General features: G+C 36.1%; 1 protein-coding gene across 2 annotated transcripts in view; it reads left to right on the top strand.

The window, feature by feature from the left end:
- The window catches only part of Mms22l (MMS22 like, DNA repair protein), a 123,459-nt gene that overhangs the window by 5,221 nt on the left and 100,067 nt on the right, over positions 1–18,171 (top strand). Inside the window, exons 4-9 of one of the 2 annotated variants that reach the window (XM_055603626.1) lie at positions 1,365–1,452; positions 1,564–1,744; positions 4,720–4,810; positions 6,809–6,939; positions 8,154–8,267; positions 11,869–12,045. In XM_055603626.1, coding sequence (XP_055459601.1) covers positions 1,365–1,452; positions 1,564–1,744; positions 4,720–4,810; positions 6,809–6,939; positions 8,154–8,267; positions 11,869–12,045 — 782 coding nt within the window. The remainder of the gene's footprint in view (positions 1–1,364; positions 1,453–1,563; positions 1,745–4,719; positions 4,811–6,808; positions 6,940–8,153; positions 8,268–11,868; positions 12,046–18,171) is intronic. The other variant, XM_055603627.1, reaches the window with a different exon arrangement.

Here is an 18,171-nt window from a genome sequence, read left to right on the forward strand (position 1 = left end):
CATGAGTTTAGTATCTGGAAACTTATTTTATGTTTTCTGGTTTTTAAGTTTAAAATTGGAGATAGGACATCTGAACTTTATTCTGTCTTGCCTAGATGTGGAGGTGTTAGCAGTTTTTAGAGAATACTATTTTCATGGACTGAGAATCATGAAAGTTGGGATTTGTCTGTTTTGTGTTGTGACAGTACTGAGACTTCATAATTTATTTTTAAAAAAGGTTTAATTAAGTGTGGTTCTAGTGATTAAGATGCTTAGATCTGGCAGCTCCACATTATAAAGGCATAATTTGGGCTTTATAGACACCTGCAAAAGAGACAAAACATGAGTAGTAAGCTCATGTGACAGTAGATCACTGTCCTGGTAAATAATGAGGTCCATGTTACTGAAAACAGAGATGACATTCATCCTTCTTACTGACTGGTCAGTTCTTCAAGCTCCATAACATCCAATACCACCACAATGGAAATTAAATTTCAGTGTAAGTTTTCGAGGGGCAAACCAAACTTAGACTACAGCAAGAATGAACAAGATTTATTTATTGGTAAAGTGATATCAAAGATCAGTTTTAATATGTAGCTATTAGTATAATATCACATTTATGTTTTCATTGTCATTTTGTCCAAGTAGTAGCCATTTTATTCATTTAAATTCAAACAAGTTTTATGTTACATATGGATGAGAAATTTTTGTCTATAATTCTTACTCTGTTTTCTCTACCTTTGTTTAATTTTGGTTTCTTATATATTATAATGTTTTTCAGTGTTTTTGCATATTGCAGCAAATGTATATAATTCTCGGTGATGAAAATGTTAAATTGAGTTAAATGGGTGGCAAGGAGTGAGTTTGGAGAATTATTCAAAAGTTAATGGACCTTATAAATAATTATAAGGAGTTTTGATTTCATTATAAATATAGTTGATGACCTTTTGTGCATTCTGACTTGAGCAACAAGAATTAATTCACAGGGTTAGAGACATGGCCCTTAAGCAGGAGGAACTGAATTTTGTCTCCAACACACACTTATTTCAGGCAGCTTACAACCACCTGTCACTCCAACAGTAGAGGCATCTAATAGTCTCCTTGGGAACCTGCCTATATCCACACACAGACACATAATTTCAAATAAATCGTAAAGAATTCATATTTTAGCAGAGTTTGCAGATAGATTATAGGAAGGTAAAGCAAAGTCCTACCATGGGTTCCGTTGTAGTGGTATGAGAGACTAGAGAAAGTGGGTTATTTCAAAGTGTATTTGTTGTAAACTTAGTAAGAGCTATAGGTTAGATATTAAGTTTAGCCTGTTAAAAATTTTGGCCACTGACAGTTGTTTAAGCTATCATTGATAGTGTCTGTTTTCTTTTCAGGGAAGATAGCCACCCTACACTCCAAAGCAGACAGTATTAGACAGACATGTGTAGTGTTTCTCCACTACATTAAAGTTTTCATCTTCAGGTAGGAAAACAGATGTGGTTTTTTTTTTTTTTTTCTTTTTTTACTTCACGGATATCTGTGGGCATATTCACATAGACTCTTGTATGTTTATTCTATCTAATGACTTTTTAGGTATCTGAAAGTGCAAGATGCTGAGAGTCACAATCTCCCTGTCCATCCCTATGAGGCTTTGGAAGCTCAGCTTCCGTCGACGTTGGTTGATGAACTTCATGGATTACTTCTATATATTGGACATCTAGCTGAACTTCCCAGTGTTACTCTAGGAGCATTTGTAAATCAAAACCAGAATAAGGTTTGATTAGTTTATTTTTTAAATTATCCAACGGTTTTTCTCCCCAAAGAAAAAGTGTTATTTAAGAATAAGAAGAATTGATACCAGTGTGACATGAAATAAAGCTCTGATCGCCTGTCTTGATAATTATGTATTTCTGACTGTATAAATGTGCCTTACCTAAGTGTCTCCATTTACTCAGCTTATTTAACTTGCAGAAAAGATGGGAAGACAAATGATTGGTGTGCCTAAAGTCTGTAAAACATTACACTTTATTAGTAGCTTTTCTCTATACAACAGTGCAAATGCTTAGACATTTCAAATACAAATTAGCCTCTTTGAAATTTCTGTTGCGCTCATTGATAAAGGTTTAGACAAATGCCGTGTCATTTTTATGTTACAGTAAATTTTAAGAAGGAAAAGTCTTTTTTTTAAAAGTCTGCTTCTTATAAATCTGAGGCTAGCTTCAGGATGACTTTGAACTTCTGATTCTTCTGCCTTTTTTTCCCCAAGTGTTGGGATTATAGACCCAAACCATCATATCTAGTTTATGGAATGCAGGAAATTGAACCTGGCAAAGCACACTACTAACTATATCCTTAGTCTCAAAGAAAAATCATCATATGAAAAAACACACTTTAACATCGGGACCTTACTGTCAGAGCTTAATGGTAAAATGTTTATTGCATTCAGTGTTGGGTTCAATTCCAATCCTCCAAAGGAAAAAAACTGTGCACTTTGAAATCCACATCTATGTATTCCAGTATCTCAGACTCTTTTTGGAATGTAGTTGGTTATTTTAATTATGCCTTTTTTCCACCAGGAATAAACACTCATTCTGAAGTTTGATTTAAACAAAAGGTATTACTATCACAGCCTAGCTTATAGGTAGATAACATTCTGTATATGAAAACTGGAGCATATGTAAATGAGAAATATGATAATTCATGGGAATCTCTGAACTTTTAACCCTTCCTGTTATATTTGGCTTTACTATATCAATAACTAGGTTTTTAGTAATATACTTACCAAAATTTATATTTTATTTTGGTAAACTTTAACAACAATATACTTTTTAAACTGAGATCAATGTTTAAGAGTAAAAAGTATTCTAAAAGAATTTGTAGGTTAATATGTTTGACATAGGAAAGCAAGTCAATTGCATTTTAACTGTCATGAAGAAGGTAGATTTTGGAGGAAGGGTAATTTCTGTTTTGGAGTGGTTGTATTTTTTTGTCAACATAAAGAAACCTTTGTTTACAAGGGTCTTTATTTTGTTTACAAGGTTTTTGTGGACATTTTGAGTTGGTTAACATGAAAAATTAGTTTCTTTTATAAACTAAATTTTAAGTCAGGAGAACTTCTTATTCTTAAAATATACACCAAAATACTATTCTGTAATGAAATAATCTTTTAAAAACTTATGATTTTTATATATTTTTATATACAGTATGTTAGTCTTACATATGAAAAGCATTATTTTAGGTATTTTCAGTTGAGCATCTATCTTAAAACTTTGCATTAGAGATATTACTTATTAGATATTGTATACTATAAATTGTTTCATCTATTTCTCTTTGTTTCCAGGTCGATGAGTGGTTTTGTGTGTGTGTGTATGTTTGTGTATGTGTGATTATGTTTACTGGTTTTTTTCATGTATTTAAATTGAATGTATAAAAAATACATTGGTTTTTATATCTATGGTTATAATTTATCTCTTAAAATATGTAAGATGGGGGGTTGCTAAAGATTTGCCTCAGAGGTTAAGAGCATGAGCTATTTTTCTAGAAGACCTGGATTTGATTCCCAGCAACCACGTGATGGCTCAAAAGAATATAAGTCCAGTTCCAGGGAATCTAATGCACCCTTTGGTCTTTGTGGTCACTAGGCACATGGTACATGTACATACATGAAGGCAAAACACCCATACCCATAATTTTAAAAGTGTGTAAGGGGATAGGAACTCTGATACTAGTTTTTGTAAATGGGTGTGGTTAACTCTTCTGGATTACATTTTCCTTGTTGATCTGAGGTGTCTTATTCCCTTTTCCCTGTTCCTGCTGCTTGTTATCTCTCCCCATGCCGCTTTGTTATTAGCCAAGCATTTTAATTTGTTTGTATACCTGATAGGGAAACCCTCATCCTTTTTTCTAGGTGCTTTAATAGAACTTGTTAGTGGCGTTGTATTGTTTTCACAGTGATACTCAGTGTTAGCTAGTGGCAACCTGGTGCAGCTTAGAGCTAGAACTTCTGACTTTTGTATCCAGTAGAATTGTTTGAGTGCTTCCTCGTGAATTGAGAGATAAAATTCTTCACCTTTGTCAACTTCCATTTATGTTTTTCTTCTTCCCTCCCTCCCTCCTCCTCTCACTCCCTCTATTCCTCCCTCCTCCCTCCTTCCTCCCTCCCCCCCTCCCTCCCATCCTTCCTTTTTTCCTGTTCTTCAATACAGGGTTTCTCTGTGTAGCCTTGGCTGTCCTGGAACTTATTTGTACACCAGGCTGGCCTTGGAATTCAGAGATCCACCTGCCACTGCCTCCTGAGTGCTGGGATTAAAAATGTGTGTCACCACTGCCCAGCTTCACCTTCTATTTCTTAATGAGGAATAGCATATAGTTGGTGTGATAATCTGAAGTTCACTATTTTATGTTTTATAGTTCCTATGCATTCACTCACTGCATTAAAGAATGTCTCTTAGATAAGGTCTAAAGCAAAAACTGTATCTTAAAGATTTCTTTACAGCCTCATGGCTAAGTACAGTCAGCAGTTGGCTGGAAGGGGTCTGTACTGTCCAGTCTATTCAGCCATCTCAATGCATCTTCATTAAATCAGCAATTAAAATGTATCCTTTTAAGGATCTCCAGTGAAAGAATTCCAAGATTTTTTTCTTGAGCTTTGAATAGTTAATTGGTAGTTAATTGGTTCTTATAGTGTGCATAGAGTTTTATCCTGTTGTGCAAAATATCCAATATTCATACTTAATAATGTCATTACAGCTCTTCCCACCATCGTGGCATATATTACATCTCTACTTAGATACACATTGGCTGGTGCTGGAAATACTTCACATGCTGGGTGAAAAACTGAGTAAGTTTGCAGGGTTCTGTCTTAATTTTTTTCAAATTCTAAGTTTCATTTATTCAGTCATAATTTTAAAATGAAATTAGTCAGGTTGAGTACACTGGTCTATAATCTCAGCTCTTAGGAGGTGAGGCAGGAGGATCATGAGGACAGCTTGAATTGTATGATTAATTCTGGGTCGGCCTGAACTATATAGTGAGACTGTTCAAAAGTAAGTAATCAATTATATTAAGTTATAAGTAGTTAATGACAATAAAAAAATAGATAAGACATGTTTATGTCCCCTTTTTGCCCAAAATATGTATCCTTTATGTCCCACCTAATCCCTAGAGAAGTGAAAATAGCTTGGCTAGTTTATCTTTTTAGTCTCTGATCTGTTGCTATACATAAATTTTTGTTTATAACTACAAATGGTATGGTTGCGCTTTTTATTGATTTTTCTTTTCTTTTCTTTTTCTTTTTTTTAGCAAATTGTGTGTATGTGTGTTTTGAGACAAGGTCATTTATTTACTTACTTATTTTCGAAGCAGGGTCTCTCTGTGTAGTACTGGCTGCCCTGGTACTCCCTTCAGACTCAAAGAGATCTGCCCATCTCTGCATCCCGAGTTCTGGGATCACAGTGTGCATCTCCACTGCCTGGCTAAGACAAGCTCTCTTACTGAACCGAACTTGCAGTTTTGGCCAACAAGCCCCAGGGGACTTTCTTGCTGGCCTTTGCTTGGGTGTTGGGGCTCAGAACTAGGGTTTTTGTAGTCATACAACAACATTTTACCCACCAAGATACCTCCCATCTCCCATTTAGCGTCTTTTGAGAGATACATTTGGGAAAATATATGTGATTCAGCTTTTCCAAGGCTGTACATTACAGATCCACCGTACTTATTTAGCCATGTAGTTTCTGGATTGTTTGTTATATTATAAGTAATGTTTCTCAGAAGACACAATATACATACATTTAAATCTGCATACACATTCTATAATATATTTTCTTAGACATAGAATGGGGCATTTAAGTTTTAACATTCAGTTTTACTGTATGTTTACATTAGACTCTTGCCAGTAATGGCAAGAGTTAATGTTGTTTTGCTAGTACATGAAAGAGATACCACATGTCTTTTTTCTTCATTGTTTTTTTTTGATTATCAGTTAACTTCAACATCTTTACATAATTTTAATTTTCTATTAATTGTCTACTTATTTATTTCAATTTTCTAACTTTTTTAGGAGTTTGTATAAATAGAGAGCAGTCTTATATTTTGAATGCTGTAAGTTTATTCATTTGGTCTTCTTTTTCTTGAGACAAAGTTTTACTATTTTACTGTAGTTGACCTAGACCTCAGTAGATCTGTTTGTCTCTGTCTTTGGAGTGCTGGGATTAAAGCTGTGTATGACCACACCCAGCAAATTTTGTGGGGTTTTTTTTGTTTGTATGTTTGCTTCATCTTGGTGTTTGACGTTTTATGCTTCAAAGACATATATGTCAGTATATTTTAATTACCTATGTACAGAGATTCAGAGATTTATTATGACTGTGTTTCATACATTTAGAACAGCACTCAAGTGGGCACACTATGATGTCGGTACATGCTTTGGCTATTGTTTACCTTGGTTTGCTCTGTTTTATGCTACAAACATTAACAAATGGTAGGCATACAAGCATCCGTTAAAAAAAACTAATATTTTAACTGTTTAGAGTTGCTGATGAGAACTTTGTATTTATTTTTTTTTAAAGTGATGGAGTAGTAATGCTATTCAGAGATGACCTCATTAATACAAGAGATGTTAATTAAACTGAATATAGAATTAGAAAACTTGTTAGATAATGCTAGGAACCGTACATAGGTGATTATTCTCAAATATAACTTACAAAAAAAAAAAAAAGGAAGAAAGAAAGATTCTACATTGTGTTTTACTTTAGAAGAATCAGAAGAGGTAAAATCATTTTCTTCTTGTGAGAATAAATAAAATCTGAGGTTTAAAAATAAAATTTATTTTGTTTTGCAGAACATGTTGTTTATGGTCGTCAGTTTATCAGTCAGGCAGGTGACAGTTTAACCAATGTCAGCCTATTTGAACAACATTGTGAAAATCTTCTCTGTGACTTAATAAGTCTGTCACTCAAGATATATGACAAGGTAATACTTTAAGAGTTACTAATGTTTTTTTTTAATTATTGTCATTATTATTTATTACAATTTATTCATTTTGTATCCTGGCTGTAGCCCCTTCCTTATCTCCTCCAGGTCCCATTCTCTCTCCTGTTACTAATGTTTTAATGACAACAATCCTTAATACATGTGGTTTAATATATAGGAATTTGAAATAGTTTCTATTTAATATTAAACGATATTAATATTTCTTGTTTTGTATTTTGTTCCTAGTGTCCGGGAGCTAGAGGGAACAAGAATTTTGATATAAGTGTTTACAGTAGGCTGGAGTTCATCTTACACCTCAATATTTAAAGTGATACATTGATATAAAGTTAGTATATACTAATTAGGTAACCATTTTTTGTAAGATTTATTTATTTATTTAATGTAGATGAGTGCTCTATCTGCATGTATAGCTGCATGCCAGAAGAGGGCATCATATCCCTGTATAGGTGGTTGGGAGCCACCATGTGGCTGCTTGGAAGTGAACTCAGGACCTCTGGAAGAGCAGAGTGCTCTTAACCACTGAGCCATCTCACCAGTCCGTAACATCATATTTTGATAAGTTATGTCCATTATATAAGGCTTAAATCATGTTAAGTATTTATAGAATCTTTATCATTATGGTAAAAACATTCAGAATGCTGTATTTTAGCTTTACAAAAACTTCAAATAGATAGTATGAAACTGTTCTCACTCTACAGTAGTAAACTGGAACTCCTTATTCCTGCCTAGCTGTAGCTTGAAGCATGTTTACTTTGTCTTAGCAAATTTATTTCTAGGTTTCTATGAGGAATCTTTGAGTGTGTGTATGTTAGATGGAACAGACACGATTAAATAAACTGACTCTGAAGTTCATTCCAGCCTAGAGTCAAAACAGGTGTTGAATAAAGAATGCTGCCTGAGAAGGTGCTTGCAACAATGTTCCTTTCACTTTCTTTAGCTGCTGTTACACTGCTGTGCTTTCTGTAGTCATGATAGAGTTTATTTCTAACATTATCTTAAACATGTCCTGCTTGGCCCATGCTGGAAAAGTTTTTTGTTTTTTAGCTCAAAATCAGGTTTATCTTGTACTTTGGTTTAAAGGAAATATTTTTCAAAAGTTAGTGAAATGAAACTTTTCTGAAATTGAGAAAACATTTTAATTATTTGTAACAATTAGAAATGTTGCATGTAAATAGCTTTGTTTCTTTTTGTAGGTTAGGCCTTCAGAAGCATTATCGATTAATCACTACCCATGCTCCTGTGTCAAAGAGTTATGGGTTCTACTTATTCATCTTCTAGACCACAGAAGTAAATGGACTGTTGCAGAAGTAAGTTGGAAAATGGATGTTTAGTTGTTGTGACGAGTTCATACATTGAATTTTCATGTGTAGGAGAATGGCTACTCAATGCACACATCATATTTTGTTTGCGCACTAGGGTATTCTGCTACATTAGCTTGTATCTTCCAGAAAATGTGCATCAATAGAATATGTAAGGAAGTTTGGTATAAGAGATTGAATAACAAAGCTGGAGAAGCTGATCTTGGCAAGTGTAGTAAGCAAACTGGAGTCTGAATCCAAAGGTCTGACAGAGAGGGGAGCAGCAGGGAAAAATCGCAACAGTAACTTGAAGTCTTTCTTGATCTTTGTAGGTTTGTAGCTTTGTAGTTTCCATGACGTGTCTGGCTATTTGGAGGGATCCACACACATTAGGGAGGGCGGTCTTCTTTACTTGAGGAAAATTTTAAATGTGTGTCCAGTGTAACATTTGACCTACTATCTGGGGACTCTACCTGATCAAGTTGACACATGAAATTAACGTTACATTGTTGAGATTATAAGGAGGATGCAGAGGAGTAGAGTATACCACCTTTTATGTAGGAAAGCAGAGAAAAGTGTGTGCGTGTGTGCGTGTGCGTGTGAGCGAGCTGCTGTACCCAAGGAAATACTGGAATGACAAGAAGCCAGGCCTGTGATGTAGAAACATAAATTGCTGGGTGCTAATGTAAAAGTGTCACCAGCAGTGAGGCAGGAGCCAGAGATAGATCTGCTTTATCTATCTCTGCCTAGAGGCTGTGTAATAGGCAGCCTGAGGAGTTCTTTTAGAGACTTCTTCTGAAGTGAAGCTGAAATTCTGACTTCACTTCAGAAAAGTATTCTAGTCTGTGTGAAGCCGAGTTGGAGTTAGGAGGGTTCTGTTTGTTTGCTTTGTGTTTTAGCTTGTAATTACATCACTTTTTTCCTTCAACCTCCATTCCCATCTACTCCCTAGTCCCCTTGTTCTTGTTCAGAGTCACAGACTCTTTTTCTTAATTGTTATTTCATGTATTTTTGTTTGTATTGGTACTTTTCTCTGGGGAAGACTGGTTTTCCCACTCTTAATTGCCTATAAGTTTGTGTAGGGTTGGAGCCTCCTGAGCTTTTCCCCCTTCACTCCTTGGTGTCCTCTTTGGTCCTTTTGTGTGTAGGCAGCCATGCTGTGATGGTTCCTGCATGGGTGTAGCTTCTGTACACAGCAAGCTTTCTGTTTCTCTGACTCTTAGCAAGTTTTCTTCACCACCCTCCCTCTTCTGAGAGGACCCCTGATCCTTAGATGCCTTAGCTTGTAGATATCAGGTAGGACTGGGCTCCACTACTTTGCTTTTGATAAGTTGTGGTTTTTGTAATGATTTCCATTTGTTGAAGAGGAGTAAGAGTTACCTGTCTCTGTAAGTGTAAGGTCAGACTTTTAGAATACAGTTGAGTAGTATGCTGGTTTATGAAGGGGCAGTTGTAGTTTTGTCTCCAAGATTTCTGACTACACTAGGCCAGTTACATTACAATATTTCTTTTTTGTCGAGATGGTTCAGGTAAGAAGAGTAAAAAAGGAAAAAAAAAAAAGCTTAAAAGTTTTATGTTTGGGTATGGCCTTGGACTTTCCCATATGTGAATCTGAAGTTTCCTGGGAGTTTCCTAAGACTCTAGTCAGTGGTTCTCAAACTGTGGGTAGTGACCACTTCGTGGCGCAGACAACCCTTTCACAGAGGTCGCCTAAGACCATCAGAACAGACATTTACATTATGATTCATAAAAATAACAAAATTGTAGTTATGAAGTAGCAACAAAATAATTTTCTGGTTGGAGATCACAACATGAAAAGTATTTGAGGGTCGGAGCATTGGGAAGATTGAGAACCCTGCTATAAATTGTTAGTAACAACATACTTGAGCTGCATGTCCCCGGCAACTTTGAGTTTTACCCTAACAGTAATAATCTCATGGACGCACCTCTGAGCCTACTGTATGAACTCATTTAAGCTCAGAAGTCTTAAAATCATACATTTCTAGCTATGAAAACACCTAAAGGTGACTTTCTCTTGAAAAGACCATAGTCAGGCTCTTCTGTGACTTGTATACTTTCACTAAATGCCCCTTCCGAATGCCCATGCTTCCAACAGTAAAACAAACATACTGCTAAAAACCTCATAATGTATCCTGAACATCCTTCTCCAGGAGTCAGCATAGTGAATACACGCAATCCTTCCCCTTCACAGGCCCCTGATATAGCTTGGTCCCACTTCCAGTGCCCAGCCACACGGGAATGTAACCACACTGCCTGCATGATAACCGTTTGGTTTTTTTATGTTTGTTTTTTGTTTGTTTGTTTTTGGTTTGATTTGTGTCTATGGAGACAGAATCTCACTTTGGATACCTATGATAGTCTGCAAATTGCCTTTCTTCTACCTCAGTCTCTGGGGTATTGGATATGTTGGCATTATTTTGAGCTTAAGAAAATAAAATAGATTCATATTTTTGTAAATATCTCCACATAGTATTTATCATTACAAAGAAGAAAATATTAATGTCATAGATCTAGCCAATCGGAAGATGCCAACTTAACAACATAGTCAAATTTAACCTGGAATAGGATAAACTGTACCTCACATATGATGCAGTGAAAGAGTAAGAATATTTTTGTGGCTGAGGTCATCATGAAGAGATAATAGTCATGTATCAGTTACTTTAAAACATCAAGGTTATGCATAGTAAAACCTGAGAAACTGGTATAAGAGATGCTGAAGCAGCAAGGTAACTGAAGGCAGCTTAGGACTGTTTGATAATGGTATCAGAGAGACTTGCAGTAAGTGTTACTGTTTTATTTCAGAAGAGAGAAACCAGACCAGTCTGGCAACTTAGCAAGGCCCTGCCTCAAAATGAAAAACATTTTTAAAAGGCTTGAATAGTGCTCAGTGGTAAAGCACTTGCCTGGCACCGACCACACCGAAGGTTTTATTCTCTGAAAAACAAAGTTTCAAATCACAATAATCTTAGCATATAAACTGGATTGGGCAATGAGTGAATTAGTTTTCTAAGAGTGCTTTGTTTTTTTTTTTTTTGTTTGTTTGTTTGTTTTTGAGATAGGGTTTTTCTGTGTAGCCTTGACTGGCCTGCTTTGAAGACCAGGCTCACCTTGAACTCACAATAATTCGCCTGCCTCTGTCTCCCCAAGTACTGCGATTACAGGCTTGCATCACTGCACCCAGCTAAGACTGTTGCTTTGTCTAAGAAAAAGCTGTTCCTTTTCTAAGACATTTGACTTTATCCTATTACATTTAAGGTCATCATTAAGATTTGACTCATTAAACTTACAGATTAGTAGAAAGTACATGCAACCATAAGGAAAACATTTGTTCATAAAATAGGTTTGCAGATAGTATTGTAAGATTGATTTAAAAGTTTTATTAATCATTACTTACAAGGATTAAGAAGATATACTTTCAGAACTGTACAGGGTTTTAACAAAAGATACTTTTAAAACATAAAACACATTAAGGTTCATAATTGATGTTATGTTTTGTGTGTATACTCCATTATGAAGAGTAAACCTTTAAGTCAAAGGTCATTAGGGGAGTGTCTTATTTAACTGAATTATGTTCTTTTTGTTTCTATAGTCATTTTGGAATTGTTTGAATAAACTACTTAAAACACTTTTTGAGAAACCAAGTGACCAAAGAAGACCTTCTGTTTCTCTAACCCAGGCCAAGGATCCGTTAGGCTTTAGTTGGTGGATTAGTGTTCACGTAGCATCATTGTACCATATTGATCGCCATGGTGTATCAGATGAAATGGTAAGAAATTTTATTTGCTTTTGTTTTAAATTAAGTAAGTAGTAAATTAAAACTCAAGTCATGGGGAAATGATTTCTCCTTTGTGTTTTTCTGTATATAAAGTTTTTATAAACATCTGATCTTGAAGAATTTTAAAGTTCATGTTTTTATTGTAAAACACTTGGTCTTCAACCCTGGCTCTGCTCATAGTACCTGTCTGACTGAGTAAATTGCTTAAACTTTTCTGATCCTTTTTCCTCACAGAAAAATATGGGTTTGCATTACTCCAAAGTTTGGTTCTAATCAAATATTGCATGAATGTCAGGGAAAAACTTAGGTCTCCCAGAAGTGAATCAGTTGGCTGTGTATGTAATACAATGAAAGTATTGTTTTGGGGTCTAAAGGTAAAGCTCAGTGGTTAAGAACACATCCTGCTCTAGCAGAAGCCCTGAGTTACTCCCAGAACCCACCGTCAGGTTCACAGCTTCCTGCAGCATTAGTTCAGGGATCTGTTGTTGTTTTGGAGCCTGCTGCAGGCAACTACCGTGGTGCACACACCCACACACATAAGAGTGTTGCTTTATATAATGTTTCTTTAGAGTTACCGGCTTTTCTCAGTTTTACCTACTTAGGAGCTGTCAAGTTTGCTTCAAACATGGAGACCTTTTATCTTTTATATTAAAGTTTTTAGTTGGAAATGTTCTTTTACTGTATTACTTAAACTCTCTTGTGACTTAAACCACCTAATTAATCTATTAATTTGAAACCCTGTTTGGTGTTTATAATTCCTGTATATGTCTAATTTTTTTTTGTTATGTTTTGTTTTTCAAGACAGGATTTCTCTGTGTAGTTATTGCTTTGTGGACTCACTTTGTAGACAAGGCTGGCCTCGAACTCACAGAGATCCCTATGCCTCTGCCTCCCTGAGTGCTGGGATTGCAGGCTTGTGCCACTGAGCCCGGCATATGATTTCTCCTGTTCTTAGAAAACAACAGAATTATACTAGCATATGAGTTCCACAAAATTCAGAGTTCTAAGTCTGAGGCAGGAGGATTGACCACAAGTTTAAGGCTAGCCTAGGTTGCATAATGAATTCTAGGATAGCTGGGACTTCATAGTGAGTTCAGGCCAAGTTAGGCTACACAGAGTACCAGGTTAGCCTGAGCTATGAGGTAAAGTCCTGTCTCAAAACTCCTCCCCCCACCCCCAAGTAAAGCATGCAGGTTTCTAGGCCCCATCTCTATAGATAGCCGTTCTGGTACATAGTGAATACTCACCTTGACCAGTTTTTAGCATCCCTTTTGTGGCCTATTAAGTGTTTTTGTGAGATAGTATGCTAATGGTTGACACCTTTTAATTATTAGAACATTAGAGCAGCATAAAGGGAGCTAAAAAATGACTTACAATTCTGAAGTCTTAACATAAGCATTGTTAGTTCCCGTTCAACCCTAATGCCCCTCAGAATGCACTCCTTGTTTAATCTGTGTATAAATTTAACTTGTCAAATACTTCTGAGTTGTGTTATTTTATATGTGTATATATGTGTATGTATGTATATATATATGTATAAAACAGATTAAATTAATATGTAATATATTAGATGTTATAATAGGTGTTGATAGGATTTATATAAAATGTACTGTACTTTGTTTCAGGGAACATGCTTTTAATACATTATTGCTTATTGGAACTGAAATAACACTTTTTGTGGTGAGTGCTATATTTCAGTGGTGGTTGACTGATCAAGTTTTGTTTTGTCACTGCCATCCCATATGAATTACACTGGTGGTTCATTCTGAGAACTCTGGAGATTATTACTTTTATGAGCATGGAGTCAAGATAGGAAACAAATGTATCTTTTAATCTGTTCCGCCATGATTTTCTTTTGCCAAAATATTTAAAAATGTTTTTTAAAAATCTTATTTCTTTATGTGGGAGAGTTTTTAAAGGAAACAGCCACATTTAAAGACAATGGTAAAAGTAAAGACTGTGATAAAAAATTATTAAATCTATACATATGTATGCATGTAAAATAAAAATTGCTTTTGGATGTATATTCTCAGAATTTCCAATATTTCTAAACATTGTTATAGCTTTAGAAAAAGCTCTAGCTTTTCCATAAGTAATAGTTTTTATTAGATGTGAAATGCATTTTGTATTTGCAATGTATTTAATACCCCAGTGATTATTCACTTTTTAATGTGTTAAAAAGTAGGAGAGAAAATGATATATTCACTTTGTAGGTAACAAAGTAGAGATACATAGTGATTAAAGGTCACCTTTTTTATCACTTAGATAAACTTCATTTTTTTTTTTTCTTAAGAGTTCTTCAAAAGATTTACTCTTTATAGGTAGATCTTTGGTGGGTTAACCATGTGCTTCATTTTGCCCTAGGCAATTCATTTTATGCCAGCCAACATTCATCCCTTGTTATTTTCACTTTTCTTCCCAAGTTGCCTCATTAGTAAATTCGATGATTATTCTTATTTATTACTATAAAGGCATATCGGTTGAGACTTTCATAGCAGTTATAAAGAGATGTAAATTTGGATCTGAGATGCTTGATGCCTTTCCCTCCCTCTGATGTATTGCTTAGCCAGTACATTAGATGTACTGTCCTTAGGAAGGGGCCACAGAATGGGTAGCATGCCTTTCTCCACTGGAGGCCAATGTCTGAGACAGGTACGTTTTCACGAGAGAGGTATTGTGGGCAAAATGTGATGTCTCACCTTTTCCAGATGTTGATGTCTGTGAAATCTTTATCTTTTAAGTAAGTTTCAGATATGATTATTTTCTATTTTAAAAGTTTCTGTATCTTGGAAAATTACTGTGGATAAATTAAAATTGGAAAATTAGGCAGTATGTTTTTATAAGCCTGTAAGAAAAATATGGTATCTCAGTTCTTATATTAGATGCTCTAGCTTTTTATTCTTTTTTTTTTTTTTTTTTTTTTTTTTTTGTTCAGTGTTACTCTTTTAATCTAGGTAAGAGTTTGTTATCCTCTTAAAATTCCAGTCAGTCTATTTTAAAACCAAATACAATTTAAAGACGGTACTTTGGGGCATTGCAAGGCTCAGTTTTGACTGCTTTATCTACCAAGAACATGGGGTAATAATCAGTTAGGCACTGATGCTCCTTTTGGAAGCATTTGAAGTGGCAACTAAATAAAAAGTACGGACTTAATTTTCAAATAAGAGTTACACCAGTCTCTAAGTAGTCTGTTTCCGGTGGAGCTTAAATGAGCACCTTGCTTTTTAATGGCAGAATAAAAACAAAACAGAAAACATAGTCTCAGGTTGATGACCTCTATATGACTTGACTTTTAGAAATTAGATATTTTTAGAAATTAGATGTGGGCATTATTACGGTGAAGTAATAAGTAAGAAAAATGCTGTCATACTTAGGGTTAAATTATCTTGTGGAAGTAAAATACATGTTTTGCTACTATATTCACTTATTGGATATGGGCATGCTAGTTACCTTTTTTTAAGAGAAAGTTTTATTATATGTATGCATACATATAAATATATAAATAAAACTGGCTTAGCCCACTTAATGAAGCTTCTCTGCATATGTGTTTAGAGCTGAGCAGTGGCTGTTTTATATTGGATCATCCCTGGAGAAGATGAACTCTTCCTCTATTAGAAATCATTAGTTGTTTATAGCCCTTTATTTAGGGGTGGATTCCTGTAAGATTTTCCTCATCCACTTTCTTCTTTTGACACATAGTTTAATTCTTTAGATTATAGCCGCTGTGTAAACCGCATTTTGAAATTATTTGTGTAAGAATTATACTACTCTGACATTCTTGTGATTTAAATGCCATGATAGAGATATGATGTACTCATAACGTGATCCAGTTGTAAAACAGAATCTTAATTCTGTCAACCCTGCCCTGTGACCTGATTATTTGGCCCTGGTGGTGACATTTTCTTCTGTTCATGATGATCTACAAGTAGTAGAATAAACCCTTCCCTCACCGAGCTACTTATGGGCATGCTGTTTGCCACAGCAATAGAAAGCAAGGTGGGCATGGCTCTCAAGCTGGACCAGTCATTGTTTGCCACTTCTAAAATTTCTGTGCCACCTTTTCTCCATCACATCTTGTAGGTAGGAAAAATTTAGGTTGCAGATTATGTGACTGTGTCGATATCCCAGTCCCTCCATTAGAAGTCATTCCTGGTTTCAGGAGATGGCTGGTTCAAGCTCTGTACCCCCATTGCTCAGAGGCTTAGGTAGAGTCACCTAGATTCCTGGGAGCTTCCATTGCAAATCTCATCTCTGCGATACTCCCTCACCCCGAATTCCAGTTTCCTTTTCCTCTCCCAGTACTTTTTTCATCCTCTCCCAACCTGATCCTACCTGTTCCCATGCCCCTTACCCCCCTCAAAATCTATTCTGTTTTCCCTTTCCAGGGAGATTTATGTTTGTCCCCCTTGAGCCCTCCTTGTTTCTTAGCTTCTCTGGGTCTCTGGATTGTAGCATACTTATCCTTTAGAGCTAATATTTACTTGTAAGTGAGTATATACCATGTTTGTTTTTCTGGGCCTGGGTTATCTCAGAATGATTTTTTTTTTCTATTTTATCCATTTGCCTGCAAATTCTTTGATGTCATTGTTTTTAACAGCTGAGAAATACTCCATTGCATAAATGTACCACAGTTTTTTATTCATTTTTCAGTTGAGGGATATCTAAGTTATTTCTAGTTTCTGGCTATTATGATAAAGCTTCAGGGAATTTACTTCTGCCACTTCCTGGAGGGCCAGGACCCAGAGTTTGGAAAAAGAAGAAGTCAATGAAATGATTCATAATGATATTCTGCTGTGCTCATAAATTGGTGCTTAACCAGTTGTCATCAGAGAGGCTTCATCCTGCAGCTGATAGAAACAGATGCAGAGGCAGACCCACATCCAAGTATGAGCTGGAGCTTGGGAAATCCTGCAGAAAACAGGGAAAACAGAAAACAGGAGTCAGAGGGGTCAAGGGCACCACAAGAAAACTCACAGAATCAGCTGGCCTGGGCTCATAGGGATTCACAGAAACTGAACCAACAACCAGGGACCCTGCATGGGACTGATCTAGGCCCTTTGCATATATGTTACAGCTGTGTAGCTTGCTCTTCTTGTGAGACTCCTGTTAGTGGGGGCAGAGGCTGTCTCTGACTCTGTTGCCCCTTTTGGGAACCTTTTCTTCATACTGGGTTGCCCCATCCAGCCTTACACAGGGAGGCGCCTAGGCTTACTGCAACTAGGTTGCAGTAGGATTGGGGTTGGGCAGATTCTGGGAGGATAGGAGGGAGGGGGAACTGGCATGTAAAAAATTAATAATGAAAAAATTAAATAAAACCAAACTAGGATGGGTGAGGAGAAGTACATACGGCAGAGAACATGGGAGTACCAAATGGAGAGTTTCATTTATTCTCTCATGGGGAGTCAGGGCATACTAATCTTCTGCCATCAATATGTGATAGTATTCAGAGTGTATTCTTAACCAAGGCTTTGCTCCATCTTCAGTGTTCATAGTTTTTTTGTTGTTGTTTTTGTTTTTTGACTTCCATTACATATGCATGACATATTGTAGCCGACATAGTTGATCTCGAGGTCAGCTGATCCAAAGTCATACTGATGGTCTATGGGACTTGATCATACCCTGCACTAAGACTTCATGGGTACGACCAGCCCCTGTTCTGGCATATCCTCAAACTATCTAATATGATAGGCCTCCAAACCAAGGTGTTCCTTTCAGGCTTTTGTATTCTAATGGCTCAGAGATGAGGAATCAATGCATATCTCACTCTGTTTCTCAGAGTTGGGGATCTTTTAGGGCATTATCAAGGTAGTTCCTGTCTCAAGATCTTCTGTGAAGTTTTAGTCAAGTTGTCACTTAGAGGCAGCTCCTGAAGGCTTACCTGGGACTGAAAGATTTAATTTTGGCAGAATATTTTTACTTTCCCATCCTGTGGGCTTCAGGCCCGCTCAGGGTAGGTGTGTTTCCTTGATTAGATTAAAAAGAGTGCTATCAAGAAGGAAGTTTCGTGGAAGTAATGTACTGCCAGTCTGTTGATAAGCATCCTATTCATGGTGGGGAGGGAGCTCCATAAAAGGCTGTCTTCACTGCTGACTTACTGTTCATGGTGGGGAGGGAGCT

Source organism: Psammomys obesus, unplaced genomic scaffold (assembly GCF_907164565.1).
Source record: "Psammomys obesus unplaced genomic scaffold, mPsaObe1.curated_primary_1811, whole genome shotgun sequence".
NCBI classification, from domain to species: domain Eukaryota; kingdom Metazoa; phylum Chordata; class Mammalia; order Rodentia; family Muridae; genus Psammomys; species Psammomys obesus.